The 14,783-nt window shown below is 38.6% G+C and overlaps 1 protein-coding gene across 1 annotated transcript in view; it reads right to left on the bottom strand.

Annotated features, from left to right (window-relative positions):
• Positions 1-166: 166 nt before the first annotated feature.
• Positions 167-14,783, bottom strand: part of COG3 (component of oligomeric golgi complex 3) — a 31,773-nt gene continuing 17,156 nt past the window's right edge. The window contains exons 15-23 of the mRNA XM_042805987.1: positions 13,636-13,760; positions 11,895-11,984; positions 9,962-10,082; positions 7,785-7,873; positions 7,551-7,685; positions 6,275-6,350; positions 4,490-4,617; positions 3,425-3,523; positions 167-2,202 (exon numbers count right to left, since the gene is read on the bottom strand). Of these exons, the coding sequence (XP_042661921.1) occupies positions 2,173-2,202; positions 3,425-3,523; positions 4,490-4,617; positions 6,275-6,350; positions 7,551-7,685; positions 7,785-7,873; positions 9,962-10,082; positions 11,895-11,984; positions 13,636-13,760 (893 nt within the window). The 3' untranslated portion in view covers positions 167-2,172. The remainder of the gene's footprint in view (positions 2,203-3,424; positions 3,524-4,489; positions 4,618-6,274; positions 6,351-7,550; positions 7,686-7,784; positions 7,874-9,961; positions 10,083-11,894; positions 11,985-13,635; positions 13,761-14,783) is intronic.

The raw sequence follows: 14,783 nt of genomic DNA on the forward strand, positions 1-14,783 counted from the left end.
TAACTCTCACAAGATCGTTTGTCAGTAAAGAAAATACAAATTTACTTTTATTATAACCATAAAGAGGCATTACTTTAACAATTAGCTGTACATTCAGCACTCAGGTATACATCTGTGCCAAATAAAGTCAATTCTCTTTCTGCTAAAAAAGAACACTTCTCAGGGATGCACTGCCTGTGCTTACAGGATGTTTATTGTCTCTGTATTACAGTTATCTTGACAGACAAACCTCAGGATACAGAATAAAGCTTTACTCTTGGACCAAAATAGGAGGCAACATTTTTATTTAAAAAAATTAAAAACAGCAAGTTTCTAGTCAGATAATATAAAGCATTTTAAATTAATCTTTTGAAAGTATTTACACTATTTGTAAACGTAAATATCTGAAACTGTACATGTTTAAACAAATGTTCATTTAGCAAACAGGCTGTATAAACTGATTGCTCTTCCAATCTTTCAACCAGCTGTGCTAGGGCTGTCTGGGTACTCTAGGAGAGAAAAAGGTCCCAAGCACAAGAGTGACTACTGCAATGGTTTACCCTTCACGTCTTTTCTGTACAAGGTCTGTATTAAGTCAGTCATAACTCTGTACAGTGACCATGCAGTCCTCCTGTAAAATTTTATAAAAAACAAATATACATATATTACAATGCACTGGACATTATTTTACAGCCTGGATTTCTACATAAGTAAAAAGAAAGGGTACGTTTTCCTCCTTGTTAGTTCCTTTAGATAATTTTTAAGGAGTCATGTAAGGTCCTGTGAGTACCATTTATGTACCTCAGCACCACTGCTGCAACACGTCTTGTGGTAGCATCAAATCCTACCATCTCAGTCTCCAGCCATGTGATTTCTAACAGGAAAACTACTGAATCAAAACACCACCTATGTGCATGGAAATCTTTACGTATTTAAAACTACAGAACAGGCTTTATACGTAAGTTAAAAAATCTGCTATGTAAGTCACCACATTTTTCATTTGCAGGGCTGCACAGTAAAGACTTACACACTGAGACACCCTAAAGCTGCTTGTAGTGTTTCATTCCATTCACGGCCAAGTGTTTAGCGTTCAGCTTTCGGAAATAACGACCAATTAATGTACACTCAGCAGTGTGCATTATTTACCAGTTACCAAGTACCTATCCTCTGTTTACAATGTTGATCTGACAGGCTTGCACATTCAATTTCTGGCATCCCCCCACCCCCTTATCAGCACTTACTCCAGCGCATAAAGGCCGTAAAAGTTCTAGTCCCAGTTCCCACTTTAAACAACGTGACACCACCATCTGACCTTAGGTAAGGCAAAAAACACAGCTCTAACCTAAAACTAAGTACCTGAGAATCTCAATGCTAAGCTTTGCTGTAAAGCACCTGAAAACATGCAGTTCCCTCAGAAACAAGAGAAGTTATATTGCACAGCTTTCCACTGCAAATCCCAAGGAAGTGAGATTTTTTTTTTTTACATGGAGGAAGGTGAGAGCATGAAACTTCAAGTCTGACCTCGCAGCTCCCAATCACAACAGTATAAGAAAAACAGCACATCCAGTGTTTCAAGAAATGCTTCACATGCAGGAAACAGTTTTCCCAACTAAGGAACCTCTGAATTATGTTCAAGCACGTGGTGAATTACCAGGACTTTGGGGGGGAGCTAAAGAAAAATCAGAGCATGTCTGCTTAAGTCAAATTGTCATACCGATGTGCTTATCTCCAAGCTTTGCAAATACCTACTACCACTCCTACTGGATTCCCTGCGTGTTATTTCCAGCGTGCCTTTGAAAGTGCGGCTTTTCACTGCATACATATGCTTATTAAAGGAAAGCAAGAAATGTTTTTACATAAAAAACCCAAGGATTTCAACTTCGAAAACATCTGGATAAGGCAGTAACTGACCTTCCGTAAGACTGATCAGCAAAGGGCTTTTTGTTTTGTTTTCTTCCTCCCCAGTTCTCAAGCCAATGAACAGGAAAACCTTTAACAAATCAGTAAGACTGGGTTTTGTTTTGGTTTTGTTTGTTTTTTTCTTCCTAAAACAGGGTTAAGCAGCCTGGTTAGTTACCACGCTGACTGGACTGCACAGTGGGATCCTTCGTTTACTTCAAGCAAATGTGTTTGCATTCCCTTCGCTGCCTGGCGTTCAGCTGAAGCTCTATTTCAAGCAGCCTCACTGCTGGGCTACTTGGACATCGACAAAAGTAAGTTCACCTGAAAGACAAAAGGAAAGCCTACATTAGACAGAGCAGCTAAGTTTCAGAACTGATGCCCTACATTTTAACCTTTAAACAGGATTCCCGGGAAGCACACAGAGTCTTAGTTGAATCAGGAGAACTACAAAATAACTGGCCAAAATTTCCAGTCAAGTGTCTACTCACAGGCTTTTTAAAATGCAATTCTTGACTATGCTGACTAGTCATTTCAGCTGTCACAACCTACTGTCTCAAAGTTTCTAAGATGACTTCACGTGTTGTCAAGGAACGCCAATAAATACACACGCTGGCAAAAAAAAATGTTAATATTCACCTCAGATATACCTGAAACATATTTGGGATCCTTTGCAATACTTGTTGCTCACAGATTAAAATACAGTTTCCCATACGCTTCAGTTTGTATAAGTAATCTTAAGGATTAATGGATAAACAATTAGAGGAAGCCATCTCCTCTAGGATAACCCCACCTCCTTCCAGTGCATCACTCCCACTCCGTGCTCCAGGATAGCTATACAGCCCCGTGGCCACATGCACTGCAGGCAATGTCCTCTAATCTGTAAACTAGATTATGTGTTAAAATATTGGCATCCTAGGATAATCACGATTCTAACCACATTCCCTGGACCACTAAGGTCAAAGCAAGACTTTTAAAAACCTACTTGGTTTCTTCTGTCAGATCATCCTAATACAGAGAATTCCTAACCCCAATCATCTCTGAGACTAAAGACCTTATCATGTAGGGATACATTTCCATAAACATCTGCACGTTTTCCCAATGCAATTTACTTCAAATGAACCTCTGTAATTCTTTCTCATGCTTCCCAAAGGTAAAAAGTTGCTGCTTTTTGTATCTGTCAAAAGCAAGACTGCCTTCACACACACAGGCTTTTTTAAAGTGCATTCACTTGCTTTGATATGTCTCCAAAAAGACAATGCCCAGAAATGGCAACTCTGCCATGACGTTGTACAACTCAATCCCCAGCAACATCAATCACCACCTTCAGTTTAAAAACCTCTACTGGATATTCATTAAAAAAACCCAAACAAAACCCCCCTTTAGTTGAGACCTTAGAGTTCAGATACAGCCCAGAATTAAGTGGGGTAATAAATAAGTAAATACCCTGAACACTGAAAATACTAAAAATGAAAAAATTAATGTTTAAAATGCACCAGTCACGCAAAAGAGTAACTGATAAAAATCAGGGAGCTTCAATATATACCTGTTCCATTGAAGGACAAGCTATGATCTGGAGATCTTCATTACTAAATTCTTCCTTTAACAAAGCATGGAGTTTCTGGAACATTTGCTGAATGTTATTCTTTTAAAAGAAAGAAGAAAAAACTCAGTATTAAAAAACACAATGCCCATCTTAAACATGAACCAGAATAATCACAATGTACACAGAATAGCTACTGAAGTGACCGGATAGGGAGAAGCAGTGGAGCTTCAAGAGCTTTTCTTCCAAAACAAGCCCCGAAAGAGTCATGAGGACTCCACGTGGGCTGAGGTAAAAAATTCAGCGAAGACGTGCTAAGCTGGAACAATGAGTCCTACAGACATAACCTGGAAGCCTAAAATTCAAGACTGGTTCTTTCTGGTGGGTTTACTGTAGGTCTCCCATTGAACCTGTATCACCCTCTTTGCCTCCAGTGCTTCTGCCCACGCACAGCTGACCAAGCTGCACTGGTTTTGGCTGGGACAGAGTTAAAGTTTTTTGCAGTGGCCCACATGGTGCCAAGTGGAAGATGTGCAGAATGAACAGAACCAGTTACTTCCCTGTAACGTGTGTGTAACGCAGGCCGAGTACAATGGAGAGCAGGACAGCTTTTTGTTCTTTGGGGTTTTTTTAACCTAAGCATATAATTATAAAACATAGTGGGTTTTTTGTTTTGTTTTGTGGGGTTTTTTTGTTTGTTTGTTTTGTTTTTGTTTTTTGTTTTTTTTTAATTTCATGTGTCTTTTCAGCAGGCTTCTCAGATCAGGGACACCGCAGTGACTGTAACAGTCTGTTCACTATTACACGTGCATGGTATTTGTCACGTGTTTACTGGTGGAACTGGTAGCCTACAATAACTCTACAGATATACAGATACGTGTGTGTATGTGTGTCTGTACATAGACACTTATATGCATGCATACATTTATATAGATGTATTATACATATAACCACACACACAGAGAAATGTAAGGTGAATGATCCCACAAAACATGTTTAAAGTCTTTAATTAAATGAAGGTCAAACACCTGCAGGAAAATGTGCTTAAGTGCATCTAGCAATACTCACCCTAACTGGCTTAAACAAAATTAATTCTGTATCTTTATTGGACAAATATAACGACATGCTTCGTAACGTTGATGGCAGCTTTGTTTTTATTGTCTTATAAGTGGAAGAGACCAGATCGTTGATCTTTGCTGAAAGCAAAAGAAAATATGCTTAATAGGCTAAAACGGCATTCTGCTATTTGAAATCTGCACTCCAGAGTATCACCTCCACTTTACTGGGGCTGATCATAACCACATTTGAGTGAAAGGGAAAGAGGAGGTGACTGGGCTGTGCAGCATCAACCCATCACACGATCACAACATGACAGACAAGGCTTTTCTTTAGGGACCTACTCGAGATATCAGCCTCTCTTTCCCTGCAGAAAGTGCATCCAACCCGTTTCTGCAAGCTACCACATCCTCCCTCAGGTTCCTGAAGTCACAGCCTTTCAACAGAAACAAAGTTCTACAGAGGCTCCCCTCTAGAAAAATCGCCTGGAAAAGAAACTGCTGCGTGATAAACAGTGCTAGTAAAGAGAACGGAGTATCACAAATTCTCCTTACTGACCATAGGGCACGTCTGTAAGAAGAAAGGCTGCACAGCCATCTGGATTTTGAATCAACCAGACAGAAATCCTCTCTCAGACAAGACTTTCTTTCTTTATTGCTAGGTATTTTAATGATTTTACAAGATCTTTGCTTAAAGGGTAGGGGAAGAATATATTTCATAGCTTTAAAGTACCAAAATTAATATACTATGTTGGGGTTTTTTCTCCTCAATTTGTACTGTACCTAAATGTCCTGCTTCCTCCTGCTTCCCAGAAAAATGACTCCAAGCAACAGCAGAAGCTCTGCTTAGATCTGCCTCTACACACATAATTATCTCCAAACAAACATTAAAAATACTCCTGAAAAAGCAGGAGATGTTAAGTAGAAGCTCGAGTTAGCCCTTGAGAGTGTCTGACCCATGGAGCACCACTGAATTATGAATGAATGTGGCTGGCTTTGCATTTTAAGAACATGATGCAACAGAAGGTTCCAATGTATGAATTGGAATAATCAGATTTCTCAGTGTCACCCAGAAGCACAACTTCATAATGCGAAGAGCAAAACAAGCCAGGAACATCTAAACCACTCCAAATGTTCCTATGAAGCATTCACATTTGAATTCTTAAGAGGAGGGAAGCAAAGCTGGATTCTATTTTTGCACAGTGACAGCAAAACTGAAAAGGAAGTAGGTACCAAATGTACAGACAATAAAAGCTTCAATGCACATTCATTTTTTCCTACAAAAGCAAAAGCTTTATCTTAATGTAATCAAATAATTCCTTAAGCACATTCCATATGCAGTTGCGGAAATGCTGCTCTCATGCAAGAACAGCCAGTTTCAGAATACTCAAGTCACTCATCTACAGCACCAATTAAATACATATTCTGAAGTTTGTCAGGTTTTGATTTAGAGGTATCTTACGACATTTGAACTAGCCCACAGGTAAAAATGGAAGCCAGAATTTTCAAGAAAAAGCTAGGTACTTAGAATTTTTCAAAATCATCAGTCTCGCCGTTCAAATTAATCTGGCCAGCTTTTCAGATTCCTATGGTTTAGAAGTTAGGCACAGAGACAAATGACATTCTGCAATGCTCAAGCCTCATATAATGCAACTTATATTGCTCCACCAAAAATGGTGAACGGGAGGGGTCTCCGTTTGTTAGGTTTTTAGAAGAAGTCTCAAAGTAGTAAATGATGGTGGCTTTATTAGCCTACAAGCACCTCAGAGGTAACATGAGTATAAAACAAACCAAATACCTGGTTGTGCCCAAGGTTGCTGTGAAAGGCTGTACTTGGGGCCTCCTTGAGTGACCATTGTTTTTAAAGCACCTACCTAAAACAAGTACAATCAACAAAATGAAGTTTCTTTCAGTTGAATTCACAACAAAGTGATCAAGTAACAATTGTCTCTTCGATACTGCAGTGTACAGAACCTCCCCTGCTCTCCCTCTTCTGTACCCTAAAACTTAACAACACGCAGGAGAAAGCAGCTTAACAGAAATGCAATTCAAAATTCCAGCCACGATCACTTCTTGAAAGTAAAATTCAAAATGGGATTAAATTTACAAGGACTCTTAGGCACCTATGGATACAAAACCTCAAAACAGATTTATACTTAAGCAGGTTAGTCCAACTCCCCATATTTCCAGTGAATCCTTGGGATCACTTGTACAATCTATCAATCTCACTGGTTACTCATCTATGTTTTAGGCATGCCACTGGCCCCCCACCCCAGCATGACAGGTATCAGTAAATTTAATACTGTAATCTTCTAAATTCTCAAAAACCAGCAGCTGGGATACTCGTGATGTCCATGCAATGCTGCAGCCCCAGTTTCTGGGATGTCATGCCACTTATTCTCAGTACATAAGTATCCACGCCACATTTTTCATTTCCCAGAAGTAACAGATCCTGCTGCGTGGTTTTCTCAAGATGCCTAGAAATCCTGAGCTCTCACACAGGTTCTAGAAAGAAGTGTATTGTAACAAGACATCTTTTTGATTCCTATCCCCTAGGATGCCCAACCTTTCTGACCAACTTTTATCAAGAATTTCTGTCATAAACAGGACTTGGGAGGAAAGTCCTGCTCAGCAAGCACCTATGCTGAGAACAGAAAACTGTAACACACTTCACAACCATACTCTAAGACCTCCCCTCCCTCAAGAACATGCATGACCCAAGACTGTTTTTGAAAGCTTACAAATTCAGTCAAGGTAGGAGTTTACCTGCAAACAGAAAAGCCCTTGCCAACTTTCACAGACCAGTTTAAATTCAATGAAACGTTAAAGCTTCTTGATCAATGAGCATAAGGGTTGCTTTTTAAAACAAGCTATGTCATGTTCCTTTAATCCATTCATCTCAAAAATGCCTTGTTGCTGGAACTTAAAGGGAAGCACAACCTTATCGTGGGAAATGCCATCATCTTCAGCTAATCAGACAGAACTAGCAGCTTCTCCTGTACCCAATTTAAATACTAATTCCCCCGTCCTACCAGTATCTCGGTTAGGTTAATGAACATACAACATGTTTGTACCTTTGTCATGAACTCCTCCAGCTGTTCTATAAACTGTTTGGTTTGCTGCTGAATAAACTGCTCACAAGCTGATTTCAGATGACGATCTACATCTTTCTTAGAGTCAATATAATGTTCTCTGATTTCTGGTGTGCCCTTGAACAGAAGACAACAATTCTCCCCTTTTTATTTGCCAGAGATCACCACCCGCTTAAATGACCCGATTTTTCTTAATGCAGTAAGACTCTGTATTACCTCCAGTAAGAACTGTATCAAGGCGTTGTTGCTGTTTAGCCGAAAAAATCTTGAAACCGTCTTAGGGTTCAGGATTTTAAATGCTGCATCTGTGAACCAGAAAGTCACTCATGCTGTGAGTCAATGGGATTCAGCCCCAGGAATTAAAAACTTTAATCACTCCTTTATGCACAAAAAAATCACCTAGCATGATTAGGACTGTAACATTCATGATTCTACCACTGCTAGGTGTGGATGCACAAGTGCACGTGCACAGAAGCACACAAAGCTCGATCCACTGCTTTTTATTTGCATCTATGGTAAACCTGGATCTAACAGTTGCACAGTCTAAATAGATAAATACATCACATGAACCTAGCAAATGACTTATACGAGCTGTAGTGCTGTCAGCACACAAATTTTGTGAGCTCTTTTCCTTTTATAACTATATTTACAAGTGAAAACCTTTTCATAAGCTATATAGTTAAGTGTTTATGAACAATATGCAGAATTTGGTCCGTGTTGCCTGGGAAAACCAAGTACAGTTGCATGAAATAACTTCAAACTGGCACTCTCTTCCTCTGCGCTTCATTATTTTAGTTAGGACCAAACAACAAAATATCGAGGAGTTGATATACACTCATGTTTATGGTCTCTACAGAAGTCCAAAGAAGGAAAATCAACCATGTCTGTGGTTAACACAAGATAATGAAATTATTCCTATATTGTTAACAGTATGTTGTCAACCTGAAATCTAGACAAACTGGGAAAAAGAAAATTATCAATACAGTTTCAGTATGGCTTATTGCCCTAATGTCATTCATTTATCATCCCACAGATCCCTCTGCTTTTTCCTGGAAACTTCACTGATTCTAAAAAGAGCCTAAGGACTTGATTAGAAGCCTATGAGCTAGTCAGTGTGAAAGTCACTTCTCCCCACTGTATACTTCAGTTACATGAACCTTAGCATTATACTACTATAAAAAAAAATGGGGTGTGAGCATGACTTTTACATTAAGTCGTGTCCCTCTGTCTGTAAATTCCAAATTAAATCTTAAATCTATGTGTAGGAACCTTGGCAAGAACACAGTAAAACTCCTATTAGCCATGTTATTTTTCTTCTACAACTCATCCCAAACATAAAAGCCCTACTGGCCTATGCTATACTACATTAAGAACTAAGCACAATGTACATCTTTTCAACATCACCACCCAAAATAAAGAAAGTGTCTTCCATTACTTACCACTACCATCTGCAAAGCACTGGCTGGCACAAAAATTTATTCAATTAAATGAAGATGGAGAACAAACTTATGTGTCAGCCAGGACAAGACACCAAAAGGATGTATTTGCCCTTTAACCTCCAGTCAACTAGAAACTACTCAACAGGTAGGAGGTTTCATTGATGTTCAAATGCAACAGGTGAAATGGTTAGTGTAAGAACTGCTTGCTTCAGAGTTAAAACAGCAGCATATTAGATGGCAGGAAAGAAAAGTTATTTCTTCACCTTTCTCTTCTGGAACGGAAGAAGAGAAACTTGACATGCTTCCAATTATTTTTCCCATTATCTCCATAAACTTGACAAGTGCCTGACAGTTCACTTTTGTATTGAGAGGGGGGGCGTTTTCTGCATTTTAAAAAGGAACCATAGTACAATTTTAAAAATCTGACCATGGCCACTACTCTCTATTTTCCCTCCTGCAGCAGACACAATTGCTACATAAAACTATTCAACAATACTGTTTATGGAACTTGCAACGTAAGAAATCCTTTCCAAAACAAAACCTCACAGAAAGGTCTTGGAAATCTTTATTTGTTCTAGGCGGTCAACTATGTATTGTTAAATTCACCTGCTAAGCAGTGGTAACAAAAGATATTCCTTTGAAGGATCAGAAAAGGGGAAAGACATCTCTGTGCAATAGAAATGTAGACTACTTAGCTGTTCTTAAAAAGGACTAGATAAACAAGTTAGGTCAGCAGCAAAAAGCAGTCAAATGCATTTCATACAAAAATAGTTTGTTAGATACATCTTGAATGGTTTTGTTTTTTTTTTTCAGAGAAGAAGATAAGAAGATAAGAAGAGATTAGAACAAGCATACAGGTCATTGCAAGTGAACATAAAATAAACCCAGAACTTTTGCTGGCACATTAAGGGAGGACAATCCCATCCCATTCTGTAGCCAGCAACTGTTTAGTACCTCTAGTTTTCTTAAGGTCCAGGGAAATTTCCTTAATGGTGAAATCAGTGTGGAAAGGAGCAATTTGTTCACGAAGGATCAAAAGATGTTTTATCAAGAACAGCTGTCCATCAACTTGGGTCTACATCACAAGAGAAAGAATATGCATTACATGTGAAAAAAAAAAAAAAAAAAGAGCAAAGTTTCAACACCTCCACTTTTATTAGTTCCTAGTTAGTAACAAAATTAATACTAATAATCTTACTAACAAGCTTTTTCCATTGCTCTACAGAAGCAGACTTTATTCACGTTTCTTAGAAAAATTAGATTACCCAGCCGTATTACTATATATCCACATTAAGCACAGGTATCCATTACTTGAAAGATACAATACTTCCTCATAAGAGCCAGGGATTACTTAATGTAATTCACATAATTTATAGTTGAAAAACATGAGGTTCTAAAATTTTTTTAATCATTATGATGATTAAAAAAAAGCCAAACAGCTAATGTTTCTGTAATAACCTTGTCTAACTGAGCTATTGTGCAAAGGTCTTACGAAGCATTTTTCTCATGTCATTAAACACAAAGCTTAGTTAATTTCTAAACAGTATAGCACAGATGCAGAGAATAAAACAAGGCCAAGTTCACATCACCAAGATGATCGGTTTTGCACTGCTTGTTATTTTAGCAATGGCTTTATATTGCATGCTGCTTTTAATCTCTGAAGTTCATGGCTCACTGAAGTAAATGGAGGAGGACACAAGAATTCAAATTTGATTTTGCAAGAGAATCTTTCCTTGATATAACGTTAGACAAGAGAGCAAAGAAGAAATTAGATTTAAATCTGTGGTCTTAACAATTAGAAATGTTTACTAAAAATAAAGTGGTGGAAGGGTTTCTTGAGTTTTTTGGTTTTGTTTTTTTTTTTATTATTATTCTTACATGCACAATTTCAATAGATAATGTTAAATTAACATGCACCAAGAACAAAATAGTACAGATTCCAGTCCTGGGCCAACCTATCTAGGGTTCACTGTAGGTTGAGTTTCATTCTCTGCAATACTTTAATTCAATGCTGATCCAATATACAGTGCTGGAATAGATAATTAACTGTAGAATTCAATCAACTGCGTATGAAACAGTTATCTGCTCAAGCTAGAAGGAAAAGCAGTTTGAATTTCTTTTAAAAACGCTACATGTAACAGATATTTTTCAAAGAACACTCAAAAGAATACTTCAAAACAGTCCTCCATTTCTAAAAGCAACTAAAACTTTTTTCATTATTGAATATTTATTGCTTATACAAATCCAACAATTTCAGCCTAAGACTTTCCTTTTTTTTAAATTCACTTCCTGGGTGTCAGAAATTAACAAACTACTACAGCATTTGTATTAAAGGAACTGTTACAGGCAAAAAGGTTTACTCCAACTACTTAAAGTAGCAAAGTTAAAATGACTTGATGAAACTGCACTGAATTTTGAGCAACACACCAGATCAAACCTTTTGATAACAGACAGTTCTGAGCAGAGAATACTTGATAAATCTTCCCAGTGAATTTAATACTTATAAATATTTTTGAAAATTCAAACAATGGAGGCAGAGAAGATGAGAAAAGAATAACAAGCAGTGAAAACAAATACAGGGAGCAGAGACATAGCAGAAATTTTTCTTTAGGTATCACTTGATTGAATTCACGAGTTAAGAGCAGCCTGTAAACACGATTGCTACGATTTGTATTCTGCCTTTTCAAATAGTCTGGCATGTGAATCATTATCTTTGCTTTACAATACATTAACCGTAACTAAAAGCTGGCAAATCCATCAGATCTCTGGGGGCAGAGCAACATGCTTTCACTGAGATTTTAATAGCGTTCTGAACAACTGCTGCATGGCTTTGGATACACAGGGAGGGCGGAGGGAAAGAAATCATCCCCAAAGCACAGACTCTGACCTTGTTTTTGCTGATCGAATCGGCAGCTCCCAGCAGCGAGTGGATGCAGGCAGACAAGGCCTCTTGCGATAACCCCTGAAACACTGCCCTCTGCAGGGAAGAGGAAATCGGACCCAAAAAAAAAAAAAAAAGGTGTGAGCAATGCTTAAGTAGAATTTTTAAAAGGCGTTCGCAAAGCTTAAGTAGAATTTAAGTGTTGCAGCTTGTGAAGGATGTGCTTACCGGCACGTAAAACTCTAGATTGGTCAGCTACAAACATGTCGCCTAAATGCACTGAGACAGGATGGAGTGTTCACACATAAAAGCTTGCTACAGCACTCAGAGTGGATACAGGTACGTACTGTGCTTGCCCTGTCCACCCTCCAGCTCGGACTCTGCCCCCGAGCGGTGACACGGCCAGTGACCCCTAAGGCGACGGGGTAACCCCACTAGACACTTCCGTCAGGGGGACCACCCCCCGGGTGCAATTTATACTTGCAATAGACCTGAGATCATCCAAGTGAGCTTAACCCCAAGCAAACTCCAATTAACCTCACATTTGTGCCAGGTTAATAAACCACGAGGGCAGGTGCCGTGGCCCAGGCGAGAGGGAGGAACTCGTTCAGCTGCAGCAGCTAGATCACAGGGGTGAGCTAGCCGCAGGAACGCAGCTCGCCTCCTCCAGCACGCCAGCGAGGTGCACGACAGCCCTGACTGCCCCAGGACTGGCCAGTGCCCCCTTCACTCGTGTCTCCTCCCATCTACAGGGTGCAGGCAAGACGTGCTAGTGCTGCTAGAATCTCTCAGTGAAAAAAAATAAATAAATCAGGCTGCAAGCACACTATAAACGAGCCTTGCAAACAACGCAAAAACGACCTCATCTCCAAAGGTCTCACTGAAAACAAGGGCAAATACTCATTTATCTTTAATGAGATTGATATATTAAGCAATGAAGTATTAATATTTTCCAGCTTCTTTTTAAGCAAATAGCATCTTGGTAGCAGTTTCACATAACACCTATCAAAAATACTTCGAAATGCATTAAATGTGTCTAGTAAAGATACAACACATACAGAAAAGCAAAAACACTCGCATTATGTTTCTCAGACACCAGCCTTTTACGCTATTAGGTGACAGACATAAATCAGATTAAAGGGTAAGCCTCAAAATACTTGTGAAGTAAACACCGCTTTTATTTCTGCTAGACGTGAAGATTCCTGCTGTCTTAAACTTTGGAAATGTCTCCTACATTTTGAAAGGTAAAAAAGACGTGCCACAAAAAATTTTTGAGAACATTTCCAAAATGTAGTAGTGAAATCACTGTTTTTAAGACCAGAAACATCACCTTGTCTGGTGTCCTGCAAAGCACATAGCAAGAAACATGTTCACCCAGCAATTTCAGCCATAAAATAATTCTCTGATTAACTCAGGACTTCCTATTCTTTCTTGTCCTATTCACTCCTCAACTTTGGTGCGGTAAGTACCTCAGGCATCAGACACTGAAGTATTTCTGTAATAGCAAAAGCAACAGATCTACAAACCAGTGCCTTTTTTCTAATTCTACAGATACAAAACTGTCTTGGAAATGATGACCTAGATTTGCCAGTTCACTTGTTTTACACAAAGATAGCAGTAAAAAGACTAAGAGATAACAGAGGCTGGTAATTGTCCATTCATAATTTGCACTAAAATATTTAGACGTGGTGCTAGACATTTAATAATCTCACTTTAAAAAGTATTATCTAAAAAAAGGTTTGCATACATCTATACATCTGTACAGTTTGGAGAGACACACTAGAGTCCTTCTGACAGTAGGATACCACATTCCATGCAGATCTGCTGGTGAAATCGTGGTCTGGTGCCTGGGATTAAGGGATTCTGCTGAACCTGTTTGGAAATAAGATGCACACATGAAAAACTTGCCCAACTGTCCTTTCAACTGAAGGAAACTGCAATATTGACTGCACTTCATACTGATTCCATAGTAATAAGGCATATTTTATTTCAACCAAACAGGTGAGGTTTTTTTTTTTTCCTCTTTCTGAGCAGGTCAGTGTTACTGGTGAGCAGCACATGCCTGAAAAGGACTTGAATTCACTTTCAGGCATGGCCCAGCTCGACTTTTTTTAATGAGTTTATTGTACAGGCTTGTCTCCAATGACACTCCAACTTAGCTCAACAGCTGAAATGATCAAACAGTTACTGGGAAAAAAAAAAGCATAAGAGAAAATAGAAAAAAAAAAATGGTTAGTGATCATGGAACTACAGGAGATGCTCAGAAAAAAAAAAAAGGAAAATAACCCATCCCATCAATTTTACTTCTTCCTGCTTTCCTTTCTGCTGGGGATAACCCTACATGGATTAAACAGTTGCAGAAAGTGTAGAGTTTAAACATAATGTTAATAACCACAAAAATAATGGCAAAACCAATTTTGTCATGAGGGAGCTGTAAACATAAAAAAGTGCTCCTCCTGAGTAACCTTTGCAATAATTCTGTATGCTCAGAATGGATTTTCACAACCCCCGATAGCAGAAGTCTTCTGTTATTTTCATTTTGTCATTAAATCCTGGGAAGCAGCTGAGTCAATAGCATCAGAACTCTGGTTCCAATTAGCAACCATTCAAAAAAGTACTTTTAAAGTTTTACCTGATGATGGAATAAGCACTTGTGAAGTGTCCATGTGATCAATGAGGGAATTGTCTAAAATAATTCAGCAATATCCTTCTACCTTTTGCAACAACAAATTTATTGTCACAGTAATTAGAAAGCCTGTAAAACCTGAGATGACAGTTTGAGGTTCCTAGGCTATTTATTAGTCACTTCAGCTACTCCTGCAGGCACTGAAGTGGGAGGGAGATGCCTCTGAAGGACAAATAATCCCAATTATGTCAGACACTTATCTCCAAATT

This window comes from Tyto alba, unplaced genomic scaffold (assembly GCF_018691265.1).
Source record: "Tyto alba isolate M040663 unplaced genomic scaffold, T.alba_DEE_v4.0 Super-Scaffold_45, whole genome shotgun sequence".
Lineage (NCBI taxonomy): Eukaryota > Metazoa > Chordata > Aves > Strigiformes > Tytonidae > Tyto > Tyto alba.